This window comes from Hylobates moloch, unplaced genomic scaffold (genome assembly GCF_009828535.3).
Source record: "Hylobates moloch isolate HMO894 unplaced genomic scaffold, HMol_V3 SCAFFOLD_5, whole genome shotgun sequence".
Lineage (NCBI taxonomy): Eukaryota > Metazoa > Chordata > Mammalia > Primates > Hylobatidae > Hylobates > Hylobates moloch.
Genome location: NW_026652280.1, coordinates 56,233,617 through 56,260,368, shown reverse-complemented (window position 1 = coordinate 56,260,368; position 26,752 = coordinate 56,233,617). Strand labels below are relative to the sequence as shown.

Genomic DNA, 26,752 nt, shown 5'->3' with positions numbered 1-26,752 from the left:
TTTTGGTTATAACTTCAGGAGGAGAAGTGATCACTCTTATGGCAGGATATGAGGGGCCTCTTGCCATCCCAAAACATCTCCCAGAGCTTGTCATGTACCCCAAATCCCATCATCAGAATCACCCCAAAGGGTAACCTCAAATAAAATATTAGGGGATAAATATAAGAAATAATTAAGTGAAGAGTTGGTCCTTTAATCCTTGTTTGAATTTTGCAAATATAGTGTTAAGCCACTCCTAACTCCTACCAAAGCAGGCCATTCAGCACTTGAAAAAAAAAATTCCCTCCCATACTTAGATAGCATGTTTTATTCCTAACCTCTAACTCGATCGGCCACCTGGATGGCATGACTTTTGATAGAAGAGGTTGCAGAGGGTCGGGGATTGGGCCCCCCCACAGTGGGCTTTAGCAGCGTGAAGGCATTGCAGAGGGCCGCTGGGGGACGGGAGGGGTTTCCAGAGAGGGTGATGGGAGGGTGCCAAGGATGAATGGGGCTCACATCAAAGGAACACTCCTCTTCATTCTCTTTTCATCTTTTCCTCTCTGTGGCATCCTACACTGCGACCTTCTTAGGGGCAAGAACCATATTTTATTCATCCTTGGATCCCTAGCAGTGCCAAACATCATGTGGCATTCAGAAAACTCAATACATTTTCTGAACTGCAATTAATCACCTCTAGGTGTACTGTGGTGGGACCATGTTTGAAGAAAAATGTAACTTGAAGCCCTGTATACTTTTTTTTTTGAGACAAGATCTCCCCCTGTTGTCCAGGCCGGAGTGCAGTGGCTCAGTCATAACTCACTGTAACCTTGAGCTCTGGGGCTCAAGCGATCCTCCTGCCTCAGCCTCCCAATGCAGAAACCCCTTATAGTTGTAAGATTATAAATTACATGTAAATTATAATGTTATATAATTATATATAATTATAATGAATTATAATTTACATGTAAATTAAATTATAAATTATAATTACATGTACATTATAATTATAATACTTATAAAGTATAAAGAAATTATACTAATATAAAAAGGGTGTATCATGCTGTTCTAGTAAGCAGGCTCATTCTCTGCTTGGCTTGGGACAAGGATACAAACAGAAGTCCACATACCATATTTAAAAGTTATAAATCAAGCCTCAGACTTCATCCCACCTTAACAAATACATCTTCAGAATAACCTGAAAGTCTAGTTTAAAATGTAGAATTCTTGGGCTCCCTGGTGCTGCATGTCAGAATGTAGCAGCCCAGGGCAGCCTCTGACTCCCGGTTGCCAATGCCCCCCTTTTCTTTCCACCCCAGGCTTCATCCTGCAGCCCAAGGGCCTCACACATGTGTGTGGACACCTGAGCCTGCAAGGTCCTCTCCACCTACACTCCTGCCCATTGACAGCCTTTCTTTGGACACCCCTTGGGCCTGGGAATGAGTTGGGAAGACGGACCAAAGGAGCCCTGGAATCGAGCCCAGAGACATGGGTGGGGGATTCAAGGACACAATCTAGAAGTGAGGGTGTGGCCTCTGGGATGACAGAAACGTCCCTTAGCCTCACAGATGCCACGTCCTGGAGGAGGGATGTGGCCCTCTGAAGTTTAGGGCCTGAGAGAGGCCCCTCTTGCCTGGTCTAAGGGCAAGACTACTATTTGGTCTCCTCAACTCTGTCATCTCACAAGTTTCGTAACTTATCTTCCTGGCAGGCACATTGGCTCAGAACTCTTTGATCAAAATATTATTGGAAAATAAAAATCCATTAGCCCTGAAAGGATATGAATTGTTCTTTAAAAATGTAAATTATATTTTACCTGACTATATAGTTTAAGTATTGCTGGTCAATGTCACTAAGGAATGAGAGAGAAAAAAAAGATAAATGAAGTAGCAGAACTATGTTAAATACATAAAATAATCATTATCTTCTATTGATAAATTCTATTTTAGTTACTACTTCTATAAATTATCCATAAATAGAGGGAAAAGTATTTAATATTCAAAACCAGTTACTAGTTCATTTTAAATCACACACATTTTCACCTGTGGGCAACTGTTTCCCACGTGTACATTTGTCACTTTCAGAGGAGTGTCAACTATCTCAGGCCACTGGACTGGATTTTGGGGCTACCATATTTAACAAGTAAAAATACAGGGCAATCAAATACATTTGAATTTCTGATAAAGAGTAATGTTTTAGTGTAAGTACTATATGTTCCAAATATTACAAAAATTATTCGAGGCTTATCTGAAATTCAAATGCAACCAGGAATCCTGTATTTTATCTGGCAACTCTACTGGCTTCTTGCTACAAAAACACTTTATTAAAAGAACAAACGGTGCTCCAGGGAGTGGAAGCCCCACATTCTCAGAGTGGATGACCTTCTCTCAGGAGTCATTCCCTTTAGACCTTTTCTCTTTAGGCCTTCAGCAGGCCCCAAAACCCAGAGGCCAGCTGGCCGGTCTAGGGGCACTGGCCTCACAGCTCCAGGCCTGAAGTCTTGTCTTTTCTCATTTACATTCACCAAAGCTGCTCCATTGACTGCCTGCAACAAAGGCCTCATTTTGCCCAAGAATGAGCTAGTAAGTGGAGAGACTTCTGGGTCTAAAGTAAGTCAAATTAGGACGGGGCTAGGGAAACAAGAAAAAGTACTGTCCCTCTGTGCTCGATGCAGCCGATCGGCACCCAAAGCAGCTGGCCACATACATTGCATTCACGTGTCATCTGAGGGGTGACATGTGAATCCCCTGAAGGAAGGGGATTGAGACTTCCATGCCTCTTCACACACGGCTAAAGGCAGACATGTTCCAGGTGTTGGTGGACACAGCCTGGAGTGGCCCAAACAGCAAGAAGAGGGCTGGCTTCAAGGACTAAGTCCCCTGCCCTCACCACAACCCAGGCCTGCAGAGTCTCTGGCTGAATGGAGGAATCTCATCATACCACAAGTCTCAGCTCTTTCCTTTAACCCAACCACAGCTCACCAAACATTAAGAGTTTATCTCGGCCGGGCGTGGTGGCTCACGCCTGTAATCCCAGCACTTTGGGAGGCCGAGGCGGGCGGATCACCTGAGGTCGGGAGTTCAAGACCAGCCTGACCAACATGGAGAAACCCCTCTCTACTAAAAATACAAAATTAGCCAAGCGTGGTGGTGCATGCCTGTAATCCCAGCTACTCGGGAGGCTGAGGCAGGCGAATCGCTTGAACCCGGGGGGTGGAGGGTGCAGTGAGCTGAGACCACGCCATTGCACTCCAGATTGCACCATTGCACTCCAAGAAGAGCTAAACTCCATCTCAAGGAAAAAAAAAAGAAGAGTTTACCTTAATGCACTGGGTTTCTGGGACTTCTGTAGAATTTTATAAGCCCCTGAAAATGAAATAAAACATATCACTGGTCATGGTATTCTGCTCAAGGAGCTGCTGGCCTGTCCAGGGAAACACAAAATCCACATGGATAAAGGCTCCCAAAAGCACGACTGCTGGTCCTTTTCCCTATGAGGGTCACACCCAGCTGACAGGAGAAGACTATCAACATTTGGAAGGCTTCAAGGATGCAAATTCAATAATCGTCTATGATAACACAGTTAGTCCTTCCAGTGGTCCCCAGAGTGCTGGGCATGGAAAGCATCATGATAATGAAGGACACAATTAATAGGAAGGTTTTACTTCCTTGACATGATGCACATGAAAAGAGAAACACCCCTGGATTTCTGAACATTTCTGAGCTGTGTTAACAGTCAGGGCACTGTTTTTCCCCCAGGACTACAGACAAGCAACACTGAACATGTGATTTGTAATAAAATCAGATGGTCCGTTTATTTGAACAACTTAAACTTTTTTGGTAAATTACTGAAAGAAAATGTTTTTGACATGAACTTCTGGATATCTTCCCACCATTTTTAGAGAAGACCAATCAGCTTTCCAAAAGTTGACTTGAGCAAGTGAAACCCTAAGCCACAGTGAGTTAGTTCATATTTGTCATGAAAAAGAGGAAAGTATATTGGAAATGGAAACATACGAGGAAAAACTTCAAAATAGAAAATCAATCCAGAAAATGCCCATTTAATTTTAACCTTCACACCTTGGATTTAATTTTCCAAGGTTACCAAAAAGTGGGTATACAATAAACCTCAATTATTCAAGTAAGTTTCCCTCCCTCCTTCCCACCCTCCCTCTCTCCTTCCCTGTCTCCCTCCCTCTCTCTCTCTCTCTTTCCTTTTTTTTTTTTTTTTGACAGGGTTTCCCTCTTTTGCCCGGGCTGGAGTGTGGTGGTGTGATCATGACTCCTGCAGCCTCAACCTCCCTGGACTCAGGTGATCGTCCCACCTCAGCTTCCTCAGCAGCTGGGACAACAGGCATGTGCCACCATGCCTGGCTAATTTTTGTATTTTTTGTAGAGATGGGGTTTCTCAACGTTGCCCAGGCTGGTCTTCCATTCCCGGGCCCAAGGGATCCACTTGCCTTGGCCTCCCAAAGTGCTGGGATTACAGGTATGAGCCACCATGCCCAGCCTTACATAAGAATTCTTTTAAAACTTACCTACACAGAATAAGTGAATTATAGCCCAAAAATATCCATCTGGATCAAACTGAAACACAGAATTAAAAAAAGAAAAAATGGCTATAAGTGCAAGGCAAACGGAATCCAGTGTGGCCATCAGAAAACCTGTCATCAATGCTCAGTGCCAAGCAAGGGTCCCAAAACAGGACTCCTGGGGCCTTACATCAGTTCCTCAGTTCCCTCTCATTCCTCACCCAGAGTACCTAACAGGACTCTGCCTCCAACACCCCATGCCGCGCACTGCCGTCACAAAGTTCAAATCCAAACTTATGACACGCCAAGACCTCTGTGACAAGCCCCCATCAACCCCTCCGGTTGTAGGTACAGCCCCCTACTGTCCCTGAATAAGGATAACTTGCATTTTCCCAAGCATGACTGCTTCCCCCTACAACTCAACCGAGGGGACCCTCTACTTCTTCCCTTATTATTCTCCACAGGACTTAGTATCACAGGACACATCCTATTTATTTCTTCCTTATTTGTTTATGTGTCTCTATCTCTCCCTGCCCTCCCCTCTCCTAGATTGTACATTCCAGGAGGGTGGGCATTAGAACAGGGGTAGACACATAGCAGGTGCTCAATGACACTGGATCACAGGATACTCATGACACTCCAGGACTGCCCTCGCCTGCTTTCTTCTCCTGGCTAACTCCTTCTCATTCTTCCAGATGTAGGTCCTGTAAGCAGAGTCTGGCTCTAGCATCAGAGAGATCTGGGATAAATTCTAAAATCCCCACTTACTTGTTAGCTGGTGACCTTTTAGGCCTCCTTATTCTATGCTATGAAATGGAGATAATAATGCTCCCACCCTCACAGAAACGTTGTGAGATTTTAAATAACATAAGGCACAGAAAGCATTGGCACAGAGGCTGGCACACAGCAGACTCCCTGTAATTACGGCTACTCCTACTTTCTGAGGCCCCACATCTTCTTAGGTGCTTCAGAGCCTCCTGTCCTGTCCAGGACAGAGTCCTGGCATCCCTGTGTGATAATGATCTGTTTACTTGACTGTTTCCCTCCCCTTTGCTCCAAACAGGCTTGACTTCTGCCTGAGCAAAGATTAATTTTCCTCTTTGTGTCCCCAGAGCCTGGCTCAGTGCCTGACACTTGGTGGGGACCTAATAATGCTGGGGGAGAAAAGGAGGGAGAAAAAAAGAAAGAAAGGAAACCCAGAAATGAGATGACTACTGGGGGCGGGGGTAGGTCCTCAGCACCTCATAAAGAAAACTCAACTTTAGCACAGCATAATAAAATAAAAATCATTTTGCAGGCCAGGCACAGTGGCTCACGCCTGTAATACCAGCACCTTGGGAGGCTGAGGCGGGCGAATCACTTGAGGTCAGGAGTTTGAGACCAGCCTGGCCAACATGGAGAAACCTCATCTGTACTAAAAATACAAAAAATTAGCTGGGCATGGTGGCGGGCGCTTGTAATCCCCGCTACTCGGGAGGCTGAGGCAGGAGAATCGCTTGAACCCGGGAGGTGGAGGTTGCAGTGAGCCGAGATCGTGCCACTCCACTCCAGCCTGGGCAACAGGATGAGACTCTGTCTCAAAACAAAACAAAACAAAAACAAAAAATCACTTTGCAGGAGATGAGGCCCTTGGGAGGAGAGGAAATCAACTTTGCCTCCATGGCTGAGGCTGGGGCAATTTGGTGTTGGCTTGCAGGTTCACCAGGCATGTACAGAGGACAGATGGCAGGCACCACAGTGCCCAGGGACCACAGCTCTGCAGGCCACGATGCCTGCAGCCTTGGGGAGAAGGCAAAGGCCTGGGGAAATGGTGTTGCCCAGGCCCAGAGCTACCCAGCCTGCAAGCTTTGGAATGCTTCTGCATAGGCCAAGTTTTCCTGCTTCTGCAAGGAAGGACTAGGAAATTCTTGTCATACACCCAGGCTTCAGAGAATAAAAGACACTTTGAAGGCAAAGGAGTTCACCCGGACTTACCTGGGAGTCATTGAAGGGAAGGCATCCTGCTGTGGCCAGGAGGAAGAGGGCACTGTGGAGAGGGAGATAAAACACTGCAGCTTCACCTTTCAACATCAAAGGTTTCCCCAAGAGTGTGGAGGTGAAAACGCATCCTCTGGAGTTGGATGAAGCAAAGATCCTGCGAGACCAACTTGGTTCCTCTGTCCTTCCTCTGTGAACCTGACTACCTGTGTAGTTTTCAATTATGTGCTCTACTCATAAGCAGACATTTCCTTCTCTGGACCTCAGCTAGCCATTTCCCAGAGTCAGGCATTTACAGGACATCTGCAAAACCACAGCTGGCTCACTCGAGGAAAATAGTGTGCCTGTGAAACATCTAATAAAACAAGTGTTTTTTCAACTGCAGATCCCCAAAAATATGCAAGTGAAAAACTGGGGAATCAGACCACAAATATGCCTGTTTCAAAAATGAAAACACTACGGAAATCGCATTAAAATCCTCTGTGCACCCCCACAACTGAATGATCAAACTTAATACCACCAATAATGAGGCAGATCCACATTGTGTGCCTCTTGATATAAAGCTCGGAAGGACACAACATCACTCGGGTGGTATTCCTGCCAAACATGAACGGCATGGATTGAACCACGAGGAAACACTGAGACAAACCCAAATTTAGGACAGTTCACAAAACAGCAGGCCTCCCCTATTCAAAAATGTGAAGGCAATGAAAGACAATAAAAAGCTGAGGAACTGTTCCAGATTAAAGGGTACAAAAGAGATATGACATCTTTTTTTTTTGAGATGGAGTTTCACTCTTGTTGCCCAGGCTGGAGTGCAATGGCACGATCTCGGCTCACCGTAACCTCCGCCTCCCGGGTTCAAGCGATTCTCCTGCCTCAGCCTCCCGAGTAACTGTGATTACAGGCATGCACCACCTCACTAGGCTAATTTTGTATTTTTAGTAGAGGCGGGGTTTCTCCATGTTGGTCAGGCTGGTCTTGAACTCCCGACCTCAGGTGATCCGCCTGCCTCGGCCTCCCAAAGTGCTGGGATTACAGGCCTGAGCCAATACGCCCGGCTTAGACATGACGTCTTTAGGGGAAAAAAATGTTATAAAAGACAGTATTGTGCCAGGTGTAGTGGCTCATACCTGTAATCCCAGCACTTCAGGAGGCCAAGGCGGGCAGACCACTTGAGTTCAGGAGTTTGAGCCCAGCCTGGCCAATATGGTAAAACCCCATTTCTACTAAAAGCACAAAAATTAGCCAGGCGTGGTGGCACATGCCTATAGTCCCAGCTACTCAGGAGGCTGAGGCAGGAGAATCACTTGAACCCGGGAGGCGGAGGTTTCAGTGAGCCAAGATGGCACCACTGCACTCCAGCCTGGGCGACAGAGCGAGACTCCATCTCAAAAAAAAATAATAATAAAAATAAATAAATAAATAATAATAATAATATTGTGGCCAGATAATAAGTGGCAACATTTGAACATGGACTCAATATTAAGAAACAGTATCATATCAGATGTTATTTTCTAAATTCAGTGATTGCACTTTGGTTATCTAAGGGATTGTTGTTTTTAGGAGACACAGCTTGAAGTATTTAGCAGTGGAGTCATGACCTCTACAACTTATTTTCAAATGATTCAGAAAAAAAAAGAGCAAGAATAATATCTATAATATCATATATTTATGTGATATTTATGTATGTTTATGCATGTGTATACATATATACACTGAGATAGCAAGAAAGCAAATGCAAAAAATGTTACCAATGGGTGAATCTAGGTGAAGAATACATGGGAGCTCACTGTAATATTCTTGCAACTTTTCTGTAGGTTTAAACTTTTCCCCCTATAAAATGTTTTATTAGAAAAATCTCTTATACATACTAAAATATTTACAGATGAAATGCTAGGGTGCCTGGAATAAATACTGAGCAAGGCAGTGGGTGGGGCCAGAAGCTGAAAATGGCTGAAGCTGGGAACTGGGCACACAGAACTTCATTCATTACATTATTCTGTTTACTTTGATATGTCTTTAGAAATTTCCACAGTAAAGCAATTTTTAAAAATTCTTGCTCAAAAAAGTAACATTGCCAAACACAGATATTTTCAGGAAGCTATCCTCACTCATTGGAAAGTCAGTTTGGAGCTGGTTCAGTAATCCCTGGTTTACGGCCTATTCCTTCTGAGTTTCATATGCCAAAAGCTCTTGCCTCTAGCTTTCCCCACTCTCTCCTCCTAAAAGAAGGCGCCAGAAAGCATAAAACCCAAATTATCACTTAGTCTCTCTCCTCTTTCCATTTTATAGAGGCAACATATATATAGTGCCCCTTAACTACTGACTATTCCATCAGGCAGCAAACAGCAAAGGATCAAAGGCGTGAACAAAAGCACCGAATACAATGTTTTCACTTTCAGGGAACTTTGCCATATGCCATCTCCTACCAACACACATTCTGCACATTCTGTATTCTATATAGAGACTACATGTTTTTATATGTACATATAAACATATATATGTAACACACAACAACTTGGCATGTGTAATCTTAGTACACTGAAAACAGTGGTGCTGATCAATTCTGACGGTCCTCACTGCTGTAACCATGTGTAGATGTCACTGTACCCAATAGACCAGCACTGACCGGCTGGGTCAGAAGCAGGAGGACTGGCAGAGGGGCCTTCGTAGCTGAGGCCCCACAGCCTTGGGAAGGTTAGGACAACATGGAGCAGCCTGAGGCTCAGGACACTTCTCTACCTCAGCCTGCCCTACTCCTATAGCCTTGCTGACTTTCAAGGCACCCCAACACACAAATGACCTAGAGAAGAATCCAAGGCAAACAGTGGGGTGAGTGGAGAAGAGAGTGTCAGGGGAGCTTCTTGGGCCTGTCTAGGAACAGGCAGGTTTTGTGGTGGGAGGAGAGGAGAATCCTGATGGGTCTGGTGTCTACCTACAGTGAAAGGCTTTATAGAATAGAGGATGCTTCCCCATCCATGGGGAATGAGCATCAGAGATCACCCCAAACAGACAACCTCTTAGGGTTGTGGAAGACGGGGGATACCCAAGGGTGAGACACCTGCCTGCCTTCCCACCCCACCTGGCCTTGAGCAGTACCTGATTACATCAGGTATCATGAGGTTTACTGCCTCTCTTTGACACCTGCTAATCTCCTTTTAAACAGGAGCATAGTCCTGAAGTTTGGTTTTGTCTTGTTCTTTCAAGATGCAACCTGTAATAAAGGAATAAAAGGAGGGTGGGGGATTGGATGAAAGCCCAGAAATATCTGCAGTAGAAATCCTATATCCATCTATCAAAGCACTCTGTTGGTTTTCTGTCTCCAGGACTGAGCTGCCTGGCCTGCAGAAGAAGCGGGAAGCAGTCAGATGCAAGGCACCCGGGTTAGAATCCAAATGCATGAGAGGACGGCCCAGTTTACACCCTAGCTGAGGAAACTGAGGCAAAGAGGACGAGGAAAACCGCCCACGATCACCCTGCTGTGGCCCAGGACTGCAGTTCAGATCCCAGGACTTACAGGCTGGTGCTTTTTCCACCATGGAAAATCTTAAAGACCAAATAAACTGCAAACATTACTTTTAAATTTTTAAGTCATTTCCATCTTTTTCATTTTCATTCTCCATCAGTATTACACAACTGTTAGTAAAGTTTTGGGCATCAATGACTGAAATCTAGCACAGGTTGGTTCTGGTGTTTTCTCTTTTGGAATAAAATATTTCAGAAAGAAAAGAAAAACACAGGAAATTTTAGACTAAGACATAAATTAGGGATATATGAATGTTTACAATAAATTCTTCTGCCACCTCTTAGAGTATGAATCTTGAACAAACAGTTTATCATCCAAGTTAAAATTAGGTTAAATCTTATATTAGGGCTTTTGGGGGGGGAGGGCAGTAAACTTACCTACAGATCTTTGCAGGAGATGTTTTCTGCATAAAAGTAAAGAAACATACAAGTTAGACTTTTAAAACTTTTAAAATTCCTCTTAAAAGGAAACATTTTGATCAAGAGGCAAATAAATTATGAGTAGGTTTATCAAGGGCTTAACAGCTTGCTGCACTTTAGTATTTATTGAGGCTTTTTCTGCTTGAACCAAATGAAAGATGACTCAGAATTCCAGAGTTGAGTCACTTCAGCAAAGTACTTTCACCATTAGAATGATGTTTACTCGTGAAAGACAAAATGACGCTGGGGCTGTGTCTTCAAAAATCTTACACGCTAAGAAGAGGAGAGAGAAAGAAATAGATGTAACCTGTATTTTAAAAAGCAATTAAGCTCTTGTTCTATCTATCCATTTATCTATCTATCTGTCTAGTCTCACTTTGTTGCCCTGGCTGGAGTGCAATGACATGGTCACTGCAGCCTCAAACTCCTGGGCTCAAGCAATCCTCCCACCTCAGCCTCCTGAGTAGCTAGGACTACAGGCATGAGCCACCATGTACGGCTACTCTTTCTTTCTTTGTTTTTTTTTCTTTTTTTTTAATTTTTGTAGCAGCAGGATCCCACTATGTTGCTCAGTGGTATTGAATTCCCAGCCTCAAGCGATTCTCCTGCCTCAGCCTTGTAAAGCACTGGGATTACAGGCGTGAGCCACTGCACCCAACCTCAACTTCTGTTTTAGTTCTGTCTCTTTAAATATTCCATTCACTAATCCAGCTGACTCAGAGCAGTCCTATATACTATCTGGTGTGATATGAAAATAAAAAACAGAAAAAAAGGAGAAGGGACATTTTACTCCACCCCAAGAGACAAGGGAAAAAAAGGCAGACTGGGGGAATATAAACTTGGCATTTAAATTACCTGAAATGAAGAAATTCTGATTTGGACTCACCCTTATAACTCCTTTTGATGAGTCAGTTTAAGGAACTCAGACTTTTGTACTGAGAACTCATTTGTACATGTTAGCAGAGACTAACACGTTAGCAGAGGGTAACACAGATTTTTATATATTTGAAACAGGAAATGAACAGGTACAATTAAACTTTTGATGAATTCTAAACATTTCAGAAGGATTATTCTGCTAGCTGGAAACAAACTACAATTTTTGACACCAGTTCAGGCAGTGTGAAGTATAAACATACTGTTTAGAAGTGAAGCGCTGACAAGAGAAACATGTGGCTTACTACAAAGGCTACCTTAAGTTTTCATGTGTGCCTAAATAATAAAGTTTCCCCTGTTTTAATGAACAGATCCTATTTTTGCAACTTTAGACTCTAATCTTGATCTTTGTGCAACTCTGCCTCTGCAGAGCACAGGATGCGAGGCCAACTGTGCTGTACTGCCACCTGCTGGGAAGTTAGCCCTTAAGCGCTGAAAGGAGGAGGGCAAAGGTGATCTGGCTCACACCTGCGTAACTGCTCCCCCCCACCGCCCCGTACTGTAAATGTGTTATTCAAAAATTCTTTTTTTTTTTTTTTTTTGAGACAGTCTTGCTCTGCCCAGGATGGAGTGCAGTGGTGTGATCTTGGCTCACTGCAACCTCTGCCTCCTGGGTTCAAGCGATTCTCCTGTCTCAGCCTCCCAAATAGCTGGGATTACAGGTGTGCGCCACCATGCCCAGCTAATTTTTGTATTTTTAGTAGAGATGGGGTTTCACCATGTTGGCCAGGCTGGTCTCGAACTCATGGCCTCAACTGATCCGCCTGCCTTTGCCCCCCAAAGTGTTGGGATTACTGGCTTGAACCACCATGCCCAGCAGTTACTCAAAAATTGAGCTAAATGTAACCAAAACCTCAACAGCCTGGTGTAAGAGCAGAAATAGAGAGGAGGGACTAAAGGGATGCTCTTCCACTTCTGTGAATAGCGTGTTCACCCAGTAACTTCCAGGGCTAACGTTTCAGGCCAAAAGAAAAGGCCACTTCTATGGAGGAGAGTAAAAGAGTACAGATCCTGGGATACAGAGAGTAAAAACAGGCAATATGTTCATTACTCAGCTCCGTCTCCCAGGGCTCTGGATATGACTGAGTTCATGGCAGTCATTTTCCTTTTCAGGATACGCAGTCCAAAATAACCTAGCAACAAGTCCTACTGAGGTCTCAGGGTTCTGAATGGGTTAATATAACTCCTCAAAAGTCATGGTGCCAAAGGGCCAGGGGTGGTGGCTCATGACTGTAATCCCAGCACTTTGGGAGGCTGAGGAGGGCGGATCACTTGAGGTCAGGTGTTCAACACCAGCCTGGACAACATGGCGAAACCCTGTCTCTACTAAAAATACCAAAAATTAGCCAGGTGTGGTGGTGCACACCTGTAATCTCAGCTACTCGGGAGGCTGAGGCAGGAGAATTGCTTAGAACCGGGAGGTGGAGATTGCAATGAGCTGAGATCGTGCCACCGCACTCCAGCCTGGGCGACAGGGCGAGGCAGTCTCAAAAAAAAAAGAAGTCATGCTGCCAAAATTAACAATAAATAGCTGACATTCCTCTGGGTTAGCTAACTGAACTGTGAGGGCTACTCACACTGCCAGGTGCTGTTCTAAGGGCTCTGCATGTACTGAATCCTTTAATCATGGGGTAATTAACAGTCATCGGTTCTATGTTACAGAGGAGGGCACTTGAGGCACTGAGGAATGAGGGAAGCTGCCCACCTCCCACCTGCCAGTCATGCAGTGTCACCCCTGCTGGCACCCTTAGCCACCACTTGATGCTCCCTCTGCCTGCCTGACAAGGAGAGCCCTTTCTCCTTATCAAACTGGAAAGTCCCTTCCCATTCTGCCTGACTCAGCTCAAATCTACCCACCAGGGAAGTTTCCTTGCTCCTCCCATGCTGACTTACTGGAGTTCACCCGCTGGCCCACCCATACCCTGTGCCAGCCCTAGTGTACAGGCCAGCCCCACTGTTCCACTCTGGGTTAAGGCTAAGAAATGTGTCTCCTACATCTCTGCGGCTTTAGGCCTAGCAAAATGTTTGACATTTCATAGGTACTTGATAAATGCTGAACAAATGAATAAACAAACAGGAGTATTCTAATATTAAACTGTAATAAATAAGTCTGCAAGGTAGTTAGATTAATTCCTCAAGCCACGTATTGCCTTACAGTCAAACTGTGTGTGTGTGTGTGTATGTGTGCGTGTGTGTGTGCACGTGTGTGCGCATGAATACACAAAGACCTTGCTGTGGATGGTGAAAATGAACTCTACAGCTCCAGATAGTTTATTTTCATAATCTGAGAATGAAGTCACAAGGAGGTCAACTTTTACTCTCCGAAAATGATTCTAGTAAAAGCTACACATAGTAAACAAAATAGCCCTCATGGTAACATTTAACAGTCTGTGAGGTGGCGTGCAAGTGTGTTCTTTATGGTAAGGGATGACTTCATCAAGGCTCCTAGCTGTATCATCAGAAATGTAAGTCTCATCAACAACATATCACAGCAGCATCATGGAGCAGATTTTAACCCTAAACTGCTAAAAACCACCTACAATTCTATAAATAGGGAACGGCCAACACATGCTTCAACCAATGTGGAATGATAGCTTTAATAGGGATTCCTGACAAACTGTTAAATGGAAAAACAGGATGTATCCTACCATTCGTGTAAATACATCTATATATGTGCATAGGAAAAAAGTCTGAAAGAATAGAGTGGTTTCCTCAGGGAAGTAGAAACACAGTTGATTTTTGGGTGTTTAGAGTCAAGGTCTCACTGTTGCTCAGGGTGAGGTACAGTGGCACAATCATGGCTCACTGCCGCCTCGAACTCCTGGCCTCGGTGATCCTCCTGCCTTGGCCTCCCAAAGCTTTTGGATTACAGGCATGAGCAACTGTGCCTGGCCTCCCTCTGTATTTTCTACAACCTCTTAAATCTTCTTAGATTTATAAAGGAAAGAAAGGTTTGTTTTAATAACAACAACAACAACAAAGTTACCCACTCACTTTTTTTCTAGTTTGCCCTGACAAGAAGTGATGTTTTGTGTTAGTGATGAAATGGAGTTGAAGATTCAAACACTTATGGTGTTCACTCAGTTATTTCCAAGGACAGGGCCTCTCAGCCAGACCTCTGCCTTCGTCTCTAGAATGGAAGAGGTCCCCTGCCAGAGGGAAACATCCCTGAAGGACTTTCTAACCCTCAGTCCTACAGTCACCCTCATCTACAGGCTCTGACCTGCTCGTCAGGAAGCAAAACGCTGTGGAGATGCCTTGATCTTATCCTTAGACCAGGTAAATCTTCATTTCTAAATTCATAAGAAAGTATCCCAGCCAGGTGCAGTGGCTCATGCCTGTAATCCCAGCACTCTGGGAGGCCGAGGTGGGTGGATCACGAGGTCAGGAGTTCGAGACCGGCCTGGCTAACATAGTGAAACCCCCATCTCTACTAAAAATACAAAAAATTAGCTGGGCATGGTGGTGGACGCCTGTAATCCCAGCTACTCGGGAGGCTGAGGCAGGAGAATCACTTGAACCTGGGCAGCGTAGGTTATAGTGAGCCAAGATCGCGCCACTGCACTCCAGCCCGGGTGACAGTGTGAGACTCAGTCTCAAAAAAAAAAAAAAAAAAAAGAAAGGATCCCTTTGGAGAATATGAGCTTTTTTTTGAATTTGGACAGGTCAGATACCCAGAGCTAAGCCACTCTCAGGGAAGTTCTGCCCCTGAACCTCAGTGACCATTTAGTGACTCTTTATCTCAGTCCCAGTTCTGGAGGGTGAGCCCAGAGCTCTGAGGAGAACCACCACATGGTTCCTGCCATTGGAAGACTCAGGGAAGCAGGCCTGAGACATGGGGAAAATCATGCCGTATCTCATTGATCCTAAGACATCATTGATTGTAAAACTTCCACTTATTTTTTTATTAGGGAGAAAGAAAAAAAAATTACACCACGACACATCATTGATTGTAAGAGCCTTCCCACTGTAGATATTCAATTAAAATGTGAAAGAAAAGAAGCACATGTTAGAACTGACGGACTATGGAAACTGCACGATGGTGTTGTAAGTAAAATGTCAGAGAAAGGTGCCCATCCAGGGAACCCTCCAATTGCACAGAGATCAGCCCAAGTGCTGAGAGGCCTCCACCTCCCAGCTTTGGCCGTGGGACTGCCAAATAGAAAACAACAACTGTCTAAGCCCAGGGCTGCTCACTCCAGGCCCTGCCTAAGGGCTCAGGGGATCGAGCTCTTTCTCCTCAGGCCCAGCCAGGCAGCCGCCTGGAGAAGATGAGGACTGAACTAGGGCGGCAGCAGCTGTGAGGGTGGAGGAGGCACAGGCTTGGTAATAGGCTGGATGTGGTGGGGAGGGGATACTGGGGAGTCCAAGGGGCCTCCTAGGTTTCTGACTTGGGTGATGATGACCAGGATTGGGGCTACGAAGTGAGAAGCAGGTCTGGAGAAACAGATCAGTTTCGTTTCAGATGTCCGGGGAGAACCACAGGACAGCAAGCCCCAGGGCTCTGCAGGGGAGCTGAGCTCAGCAGGGAGGTATGGGCTGGAGATGGAGACTTGGGGGTCCTCTATGAGCAGCAGGTGGCTGGCACAATGGGCGTGGATGAGATTTTCCTGAGAGTGTGTGGCATGAGGACAGAGGCTCCTAAGAAAACAGCCCAGGGAAACCCTGAAGAGGCAGACAAAGGAAAAGGAAGAGAAAGATGGATGAAGGAAAAGCCCAAGACACAGGAAGGGAACCAATCAGGGAGGGGGCATGAAGGCCAAGGAAGGGGGCTCAGAGAGGCCAGAGGAGAAAGTGGGGGAATGGTGGAAACAGACACGATGAGTTGCACAGACAAAGCCACCAGTGACTTCAGCCAGGGCAGTTTCAGGGGAACGGTGGGGGCAGAAGCAGGAGCAGCAGAAGGTGACAGGGACAAGAGGGCATGGACAACACCAAGTCCAGCCCTGTCTGAGGCCTGTGGCATGGACGGGGAGAGAAGGGATGAGGCAGAGTGGGAGGTGCACGGGCAAGGCAGCTTGAGATTTTCCTGTATGAGCCCTTCCAGGGCTGGGTGAAGTGAGTCTCTTCTGTCTCTCATTGTCACATGGGAAGGAGAGCCCATCCTCTCCTCGGTGCACTGATAACACCAAGCATGTTTATGGGCCCAGGGAAATAAGCCAGCGGTGAGGGAGAGGCTGACAGTGTAGAAGAGAGGAGAGACGATTGACAGGGCCACCTCCAAGGAGCGGTGGGATGATGGGGGGAGATCGGGTATGGTCATGGCCTCCTTTCCTGCACACCTGTAAGAAGCATGTGGCCTGAGGTGACCAGCTGGCCTCTCTATAGTTTAAAAGTTCCAAAAATTGGGCGGGGTGTGATGTTTTACATCTGTAATCCCAATGCTTTAGAAGGCCGAGGCAGGAGGATCCTTTGAGCCTAGGAGTTCAAGAATAGCCTGGACAACATAGCAAGACCCTATCTCTATAAATAAAAATTAAAAAGTAGCCAGGTGCAGTGGCTTGTGCCTGTAGTCTCAGCTGCTCAGAAGGTTGGGGCAGAAAGATCACCTGAGCCCAGTAATTTGAGGCTGCAGGGAGCTATTACTGTGCCATTGTACTCCAGCCTGGGTGACAGAGCAAGACCCTGTCTCTAAAAATAAAAATAAATTAAAGTGTTCCAAAAATTGGTATGAAATCAAATAGCAAATGCCAGAAGAAAAAACTCCAAAAAGAAAGACCAAATTAAAACCACCTCTAATAACATTGCTAATAGTTGCTGATGTGCAGAGCACCCACTGCATGCAGGAAATGGCTGGAAGCAGTTACTTAACAGTGATAGTTGCTGTGTTCTTCGAAAAAGCCTTAAACAAGCTGGTGTCATTATTACCACCTTGCACAGATGGAGGCATGGAAGGTGAAGGAGCTTGTTCTAGCTGGTATGAGGTATAGCTGATATTGGAGAGAAAAGCAAATTTCCCTGGGGTGGGCTAGTGCCACGGCACCCTGTGTAAAACTCTGCTACGCCTTGTCCTGTGGTGCTGGATTGGCTGGGGTAGGAATGCTTCCCCAGCAGGCCCACAGCAAACTCCTCTTTGTCTCCCGAGGGTCTGGGTCAGCCTGGCCTGGATCTGAGTTCAGTTCATATCAACAATATTCCCACGTATGTCTGGTGAATTGCAGCAAAGTCAAAACTATGTCCCATGATATCAGTGACCACTATCAGGTAATCTTGCCTGGAGATTGGTGGCAGGAAAAGACAGACACTAATTTGGGCCATAAAAAGAAGAGTGCTTCTTTGAAATTTAAAACAAGGACGGAACACTAGCATTTTGCATGATCGTTTACCTCTTTCCGAAAACACTTCTGGTACCCACAGATGATAACTTCAGCTACATTATGCAAAGTGAGAAACACAGGAATGGCCTGAAAGAAAACAGAATAAAAAACATGAAAACATTTTCTTCGATCTCATAATCACATGGTTGATTTTTTTGCTTAAAAATAAAGAGCTGTGGAAACTTTTGGCATCCACATATATAATCACTCCAGCAAAGATTTCTACGTGGATTAGCACTCTTTGCTGCAGTATTTCTCTGTAGGTGGATGTAGAGGTTCCCCTCCTATGGGCATTCTCATCAACAAACATTTAAGTCTCCTGTGTGTCAGGCACTGTGTCAGGTGCAGGGAACACATCCCATGACAAGGTAAACATGCCCCCTCAGGCGAGAGCTCAGATGGGGCAAAAGTGCACCCCGCCCAGCACACGCAGAGCAAGCTTTCTTGGAGGAAGTGAAGTCCAAGAGGACTTGGACTTCAAAGTGAAGTGAAGGAATGAGAACGGAATGATGAACTGGCATGGGCCAAACAAAAAACGAGGAGGTGGCAAAGTGGCCCAGGCAGAGGAGCACACCAAGATCCAGAGGAGAGAGAAGATCCAGCTTCTCCAGGGAATAGGAAGAAGTGGGGCATGGGTGAAACATAATGAGGAAGGGGGAAGTGAGGGACAGGAAGGTAGAGAGGTATTCACAGGCCACACTGGGAAACAGGATGGTTCTGAGGGCCCCAGGAACCACTGAAGAATTTTAAAGCTGACCTTGACATGATCTGCATGTTTAGAGGAACTCGGGCTGCAGGGTGGAAGACAGGAGACAGAGAGGGCCTCAAAAGTCTAGGGGTGCCATAGGATGAAAAATGGCCCCCTAAGGCTGGCTGCGTTGGCTCACGCCTGTAATCCCAGCACTTTGGGAGGCCGAGAAGGGTGAATCACGAGGTCAGGAGATTGAGACCATCCTGGCTAACATGGTGAAATCCCGTCTCTACTAAAAATACAAAAAAAATTAGCCGAGCATGGTGGCAGGTGCCTGTAGTCCCAGCTACTTGGGAGGCTGAGGCAGGAGAATGGCATGAACCCAGGAGGCAGAGCTTGCAGTGAGCTCAGATCGCACCACTGCACTCCAGCCTGGGTAACAGAGCGAGACTCCGTCTCAAAAAAAAAAAAAAAGAAAGAAAAATGGTCCCCTAAAAAACATCCACATTCCAATCCCTGGAACCTGTAAATGTTGTCTGATATGGCAACAAGGGATCTTTGCAAATATGAGTAAATTGAAGATCTTGAGACAGGAGATTATCTTGGATTATTGGGTGGGCCCTAAATGCAATCACACATATCCTTATAAGAGGAGACAGGTTGACATGCATAGAGAAGGGGCAATGTGACCACAGAGGCAGAGACTGGAGTGATGAGCCACAAACTGGGCAATGCCGTGGCCACCAGAAGCTGAAAGAGGCAAGGAACAGATTATCCCCTAGAGGCTCACACCTTGATTTCAGACTTCTGGCCTCCAGAACTATGAAGGATACATTTCTGTTGTTTTAACTCACCCAACTATGTGGTAATTTATTACTGTAGCCACAGGAAACTAACACAAGGAAGGACAGGATGGTGACCTGAACTTGGTACTGGCAGCGAAGATGGAGGAAAGGGGCCACATCAAAGGAATATTTAGGAGACTGAACTGAAGTAAATATTTGAATAACTGGATAAACTCTCACCAAAAAAAAAAAAAAGGGAGGAGAAAATATAAAAAATGTAACAGTGCATTATTAGGATATACTGGTACCTACTGCACATTTCCCATTGCTGGGACATTTGTTAAGAGTGGCATACTCTCCTAATGGATAGGTAACCTTGACAAGGTGAGAGGGGAGAATGAGGAGGAGAGGAATTCTGTTGCCTTGTTTTTCGTTTTTGTTTTTTGAGACAGAGTCTCACTCTGTCACCTGGGCTGGAGCGTGGTGGTGCCATCTCGGCTCACTGCAACCTCCACCTCCTGGGTTCAAGCAATTCTCCTGCCTTAGCCTCCCAAGTAGCTGGGACTACAGGCACCTGAAACCACGCCCGGTTAATTTTTGTATTTTTTTAATAGAATCAGGGTTTCACCATGTTGGCCAGGCTGGTCTCGAACTCCTGGCCTCAAGTGATCCGCCTGCCTTGGCCTCCAAAGTGCTGGGATTACAGGTGTGAGCCATTGCCCCTGGCCTGTTGTCTTTATTGTTGATAATGAAAATGATGCTTCCTGGAAGGCAGAAAATGAGAATAAGAGCACAGGGTTTGTCATCACTCTGGGCTCCAGCTCCACCACCTGCTAGTGGGGCAAGGCGTGCATCCAAACTTTTGTTTCCTCCCCTGTAAAGCAGGGATAACGATACCCCATAGCCTGGAGCTGCCAAGAGGAATGACCCAAATACTACAGGTTAAGGACCTTGAAGAGTGGCTCAGGAGCACTGCACAAAGGGTGTCAATAACATTAACTGGTGGCCCCGCCCTCAGCAGCCTCTGCAGAGGACCAACCTGGGTAAACTGCTCCAGTTTGGAGGACCTGCTTCAAAATTATGCTGCTTGCCTACTTTCAGATGAATTTATTCTTTATCTTTATGGAGGACATATTTTTACCTTGTCTTTAAAACTTCTATACCTTTATATAGCTGTGCCATTTTAGTAATCTGTTCTAACTCGCACTGTTTCATTTCTGAGTTCTTGCCTTACATTTTTCTTACCTTTTTAAAAAAACATTTTCTATTTTTATCTTTCATTAAAAGTTCAACTCAAATTGTTTTTTTCTTTTAAAATAGAACAATTTTAGTTTCTATTTTTTCATTTATCTTTGTGTTTTATCCTCTTAAATTTTTAGATTTTAACTTATTTTTCATGTTTGTTAAGATTATTAAAGACATTACATATTTTAAAGTTGGCTTTCTCCATTAGGCCCATGTTTGGCAAACTTGGGCCCTGGCCTTCCAATTCTTGGATTGAAAGGAAAGCAAAAAAAATCTTGGACCGGTTAATCACATGACACATGGAAGCTAATATTAAAGTGGGGGCTGGATCTTACTGACTTAAGACCTTATGTGAATGTTTTTTGCCTCCTTGGCTATCAAATCAGTAATGAGGTCAGATAATTCTAGACCCAACTTTAGACTTTGACGAGGCTTAATTTTCTCAATTTTAGGACCTGCAGGCTGTTTTCTCAATCTTCCTAGGCCCTTACTCTGATCAGATTCTGGAAAAGGATCTATTTATACATGTAGAATTAATTTTAAAGTACACTAACAATAGCCACCAACAATGTGTTAAACATAGTGCTAAGTATTTTATGTGTATTCTCTTATTTAAACCTCCTACCAGCACCTCTCTTACTAGATGCTATTACCCTGATTTTATAAACAACAAAAATGGGGCTGAGAAAGACTGGCCACTTGCTCGAGTATTCACAGCTGGTTCAGCGGCAAGGCCATGACCCAAATCCAGGCCTGTCTAACTGCAAAGCCCACACCTTCTAGCCGTGGTGTTATGACACACAAATTATGTCAAGCCACAGTGAAAACTTCCTGGATCTCCAACTGTCCAAAGTTCAATATGAGTGGCTGTGTTCCAAATCCTGGCTGTTTGCTTACTCCAGTAATAAACCTGCTGATATGGTTTCGATCTGTGTCCCCACCCAAATCTCATGTCGAATTGTAATTCCCAATTTTGGGAGAAAGAACAGGTAAGAGGTGATTAAATCATGGGGGTGGATGTCCCCCTTGCTGTTCTTGTGATAGTGGTTCCCATAAGATCTCGTTGTTTAAAAGTGTGTGGCGCTTCCCCCTTCATTCTCTCCTGCTCCGCCATGGTAAGAGGTGCTTGCTTCCCCTTCACCTTCCGCCATGATTGTAAGTTTCTTGAGGCCTTCCAGCCATGCTTCCTGTACAGCCTGCAGAACTGTGAGTCAATTAAACATCTTTTCTTCATAAATTACCCAGTCAGGTAGTTCTTTTTTTTTTTTGAGATGGAGTCTTGCTCTGTCACCCAGGCCAGAGTGCAGTGGTGCCATCTTGGCTCACTGCAACCTCCACTTCTCAGGTTCAAGTGATTCTCCTGCCTCAACCTCCTGAGTAGCTGGGACTACAGGCCCTGCCATGACGCCCAGCTGATTTTTATATTTTTAGTAGAGACAAGGTTTCACCATGTTGGCCAGGTTGGTCTCGAACTCCTGACCTCAAGTGATCTGCCAGCCTCAGCCTCCCAAAGTGCTGGGATTACAGGCACGGGCCACCATGCCTGGCTTGTCAGGTAGTTCTTTATAGCAGTGTGAGAATGGGCTAATACAGCTGGTAAGAACTAAAATGGATGAACTCAGAGTAAACCTATACCCTTTTTGAAAAGGCTTTCTTCTACTCCTGCTTAACAAATTTTAAATCTGATTTTCTCAAGCCATTTTTTCTACTGAGAAGCTAACAGGCTTTAAAGACCATTATTCTACAATTGACCAGTTGCACTCTATCAGCCTGTGTAGGGCTCTATTAAAAACAATATTAAGGCAGTTTGCACCTTTTTTTTTTTTTTTTGAGACGGAGTCTCACTCTATTGCCCAGGCTGGAGTGCAGTGGCGCGATCTCAGCAACCTCTGCCTCCCAGGTTCAAGCAACTCTCCTGCCCCAACCTGCCGAGTAGGTGGGATTACAGGCATGCACCACCACGCCCAGCTAATTTTTGTATTTTTAGTAGAGATGAGGTTTCGCCATGTTGGTCAGGCTGGTCTCCAACTCCTGACCTCAGGTAATCCACCCGCCTCAGCCTCCCAAAGTGCTGGGATTTACAGGTGTGAGCCACCACACCCGGCCAGTTTGCAACTTTAATTACCAATCTTTCCCTGGCCTCTAACTCTGTACAATTCCTAATGTGAACTATAACCCATTAGTTCAGGAGACCCCTAGTGACTGATTCTTTCAGAAAATCTGCCCTTTATTATCTTTAAGGAGCCAAGCTCAGCAGGACTTATTTTTGTTAAATCAAACAAAAATGCTAAGAAATGACAAAAGCAATAATAGTAGCTAAGATATCTTGAGTGCTTACTACGTGTCAGACACTGTACCACTTTTATATATTTAAACTTCATAATAACCCTATGAGATAGATATTATTAACATCCCCATTATACAGTCAAGAAAACTGAGGAATATGTCCTGGTTCTCTTTTTTACCTGACTCTTCATGATTTGAACCACTTTTGGATGACCTAGATATCTGCTAAAGAGAAACAGAAAACTAGGTGATGCTCATCACCACTGTCAAGATTGTAGGAATGGCCTCAACATCAAAAGGTCCTACTCTCCTTCATCAGGGAAAATGGCACATCAGGAACCATAAAGCCCAAAGCAGCATTTTTGAAATAATTCTGTAAAAATGTAATTGACCAAATTAAATTATACTGCAGGAAAATGCATTAAATTACTTAGAGACACAATTTGCAACTACTTTATTCCTAGAATCCATTAGCTGAAAATTCAAGATTTCATCCATGCACCATTGAAATTTTTCTCTGGCTATGAAGAGAAATTGGTAACTCTCACTTAGAAATATTTCATTATTCTCATACTTCCTAGAGTGGAATTTTGAAGGCTTGGTTATTTGTTCAGGTGTTGGAACTGACTTAGAATGGTTTCCCATGGAAAGTCTTGACCCTGCTCACAGGCACAGCTTGGGTCACTCTGCAGAGGTGTGAACGACTCCCCTATTCAAGCACAAGTTCTGAGTCAGCTTCTCAATTTTTGTAAAAGAATGTCAATCCTACCTTTCTATCTGGGTGATTTTTAAATATGCAGGTGTGTCCTTAACCTACAATACAGAATAACTGACCTCCAGGTCCTTGTCAAAGAAAGTAACTCTGAACTGTCAGCTGCCTAATTTTTACCAAAGTCGTGCATGCAAGAAATAATGTTCCTAGGCCGGATACGGTAGCTCATGCCTGTAATCCCAGCACTTTGAGAGGCGGAACCTGGTGGATCGCCTAAGGTCAGGAGTTCGAGACCAGCCTGGCCAATATGGTGAAACCCCGTCTCTACTAAAAATACAAAAATTAGCCAGTCATGGTGGCAGGCACCTGTAATCCCAGCTACTCAAGAGGCTGATGCAGGAGAATCGCTTGAAGGGAGGCAGAGGCTGCAGTGAGCCAAGATGGCACCACTACACTCCAGCCTGGGTGACAGAGCAAGACTCTGAAAAGAAAAAAGAAAGAAAGAAAAGAAAGAAAGAAAGGAAAGAAAGGGAAGAAAGAAAGAAAGAAAGATCCTAGAGGATTGTCTAAGGCCCTGAACGGAGCCAAATAACCAGAGATGCATGGATTTTACCCCAGAGAACTGCTCCTACTGAATAGTGCTGTGTCATCATTCTGTTTCCATGGGCATTAAGAATTTTAGACACTGGTGACTATTGTGAATGTTATAAGGACATTATAAAAGACCTGCCTCACTGAGTCACCCAGGCTACCCTTTATGAGGCCTCAGGAAACTTCAATTAGTTGTAATTGTGTTTTAAGTTGACTTTTTTTGCTAGAATGCAGTGGTGTGATCATAGCTCACTGCAGACTCAAACTCCTGGGCTCAAGTGATCCTCCCACCTCAGTCTCCTGAGTAGCTAGGACTAGAGGCACATGCCACCAGGTCAGGCTACTTATTTTATTTTTTGTAGAGATGAGATCTGACTATGTTGCTTAGGCTGGTCTCGAACTCCTGGGCTCAAGCAATTCTCCTGTCTCAGCCTCTTAAAGTCTGGGATTACAGGCATGGGCCACCGTGTCCAGACTTTCATAACTTTTTTATTTGGCTGCAGAAAGCTCAGAGCTGAATTCAGACCCAATTGTAATTATGTTGTGAGACATTACAATATAAATTGCTAGATGCTAAATCTCTCTTCCACATCATCTGTTACCTTTTACTTAGATTTCTTTGTTTTTTTTTTGTTTTGTTTTGTTTTGTTTTTTGAGACAGAGTTTCACTCTGTTACCCAGGCTGGAGTGCAGTGGTGCAATCTTGGCTCGCTGCAACCTCTGCTTCCTGGGTTCAAGCAATTCTCCTGCCTCACCCTCCCGAGTAGCTGGAACTACAGGCGCATGCCACCATACCCGGCTAATTTTTGTATTTTTAGTAGAGACAGGGTTTTGCCACGTTGGCCAGGCTGGTCTCGAACTCCCGACCTCAGGTGATCTGCCTGCCTTGGCCTCTCAAAGTGCTAGGATTACAGGCATGAGCCACCACGCTGGCCCTTTTACCTAGATTTCTTATACAATTCTCTTCATAAGAGTGTTTATCTTTTTTTAACTGTAATTATTTTTGTAAGCTACCACATATCCTCTCTGGAAGAAGGTGAGGTATCTGAATATGCATATGTGCACATATAAGTGAATACTCATAAACTGACTTGCATGAAATAGACTGTAGTGTTTATTTACATTCATCTTACTATTCTGCTGTTAGATGGCAAACTCCTTGAGGGCAGAGGACCAGACTGCCTTCTTTCCTAGCCTCCAGTACAAGCTGGGAGGTCCTCTTTGTCCTTCATTTGAGGATCACATAAAGTAGCTGCCTGGTGTGTAAGGGCCTCAACATATGAAAAATAGATACCTTGCAGTAACAGGAGCTCCTCCAATTTGGCAAAATACTAATCCTGAGAGAGATGCCAGGGAATCAGAAAAGGCCTAAGGGGGCCTCAGTCTTCCAGCCTGGCATTAACGCATGGGTGGGAATGGTGGGTGGACTTGCCTGCTCTCAGGGAATGGCTGTTTTCTTCACACTTTACCCAAGTCCACTAACTGAATTCAGTTAAATATGCATATCCCACAGGAACACAGAGGAGTTCTGAGTGAGATAAGTAAGAACACATTATCACCCCCTGCTTTTCTTACAATCCTCAAGAAAACTCCTACTGGAACCCAGGTGATTTTTATTTTTATTTATTTTTTTGAGACAGAGTCTTGCTCTGTCTTCCAGGCTGCAGTGCAGTGGCATGATCTCGGCTCACTGCAACCTCTGCCTCCCGGGTTCAAGCGATTCTTCTGCCTCAGCCTCCTGAGTAGCTGGGATTACAGGTGCATGCTACCATGCCAGGCTAATTTTTTGTATTTTTAATAGAGTCTGGGTTTCACCATGTTGGCCAGGATGGTCTCGATCTCTTGACTTCATGATCCATCCACCTCGGGCTCCCAAAGTGCTGGGATTATAGGCGTGAGCCACCGAGCCTGGCCTAGATTTTTTTTTTTTTTATTGTGGTAAAATATACATCACAAAAAGTTGCCACCTTAACCATTTTTAAGAGCATAGTCCATTCACATTGCATTATGTACATTCACACTGTTGTACAACCATCACCACCCTCCACTGCCAGAACTCTTTTCATCTTGTAAAACTGAAACTCTGTGCCCATTAAACACTATCTCTTCATTCTCCCCTATCCCCACCCCTGATAGCCACCATACTACTTTCTGCCTCTATAAATTTCATTACTCTAAGTACCAGATGTAAGTGGAGTCACACAGTATTTATCTTTTTTGTGACTGACTTATTTAGCATAATGTTCTCAAGCTTCATCCATGTTGCAGCCAGGATTTTCTTCCTTTTTAAGGCTGAATAATATTCCATTGTTTGTATTTTTATGTTTATTTTTTTCAGACAGAGTCTTGCTCTGTTGCCCAGGCTGGAGTGCAATGGTGCAATCTTGGCTCACTGCAACCTCTGCCTCCTGGGTTCGAGCAATTCTCCTGCCTCAGCCTCCCGAGTAGCCGGGATTACATGCACTCACCACCATGACCAGCTAATTTTTTGTGTTTTTAGTAGAGGCAGGGTTTCACCACATTGGTCAAGCTGGTCTCGAACGCCTGACCTCAGGTGATCCACCCGCCTTGGCCTCCCAAAGTGCTGGGATTGCGGGTGTGAGACACCGCGCCCAGCCCCATTGTTTGTATTTATCACATTTTATCTATTCATCCATCAGCGGGCACTGAGATTGCTTCTACCTTTTGTCTATTGTGAATAATAGCCAAATGAATATGGATGCACAATATCTCTTCCTGTCCCTTCTTTCAATTCTT

The 26,752-nt window shown here is 44.8% G+C and overlaps 1 protein-coding gene across 4 annotated transcripts in view; it reads right to left on the bottom strand.

Moving 5' to 3' along the window:
• Positions 1–26,752, bottom strand: part of TMEM241 (transmembrane protein 241) — a 147,362-nt gene that overhangs the window by 75,993 nt on the left and 44,617 nt on the right. For all 4 annotated transcript variants that reach the window (XR_009213503.1, XM_032152651.2, XM_058438560.1 and 1 more), the window contains 6 exons: positions 17,695–17,772; positions 10,394–10,419; positions 6,485–6,536; positions 4,517–4,565; positions 3,299–3,344; positions 1,796–1,831 (listed from right to left, as the gene is read on the bottom strand). Coding sequence is in view for 3 of the 4 variants with exons in the window: in XM_032152651.2 (XP_032008542.1) it covers positions 1,796–1,831; positions 3,299–3,344; positions 4,517–4,565; positions 6,485–6,536; positions 10,394–10,419; positions 17,695–17,772 (287 nt within the window). In the remaining variant the exon portion in view is untranslated. The remainder of the gene's footprint in view (positions 1–1,795; positions 1,832–3,298; positions 3,345–4,516; positions 4,566–6,484; positions 6,537–10,393; positions 10,420–17,694; positions 17,773–26,752) is intronic.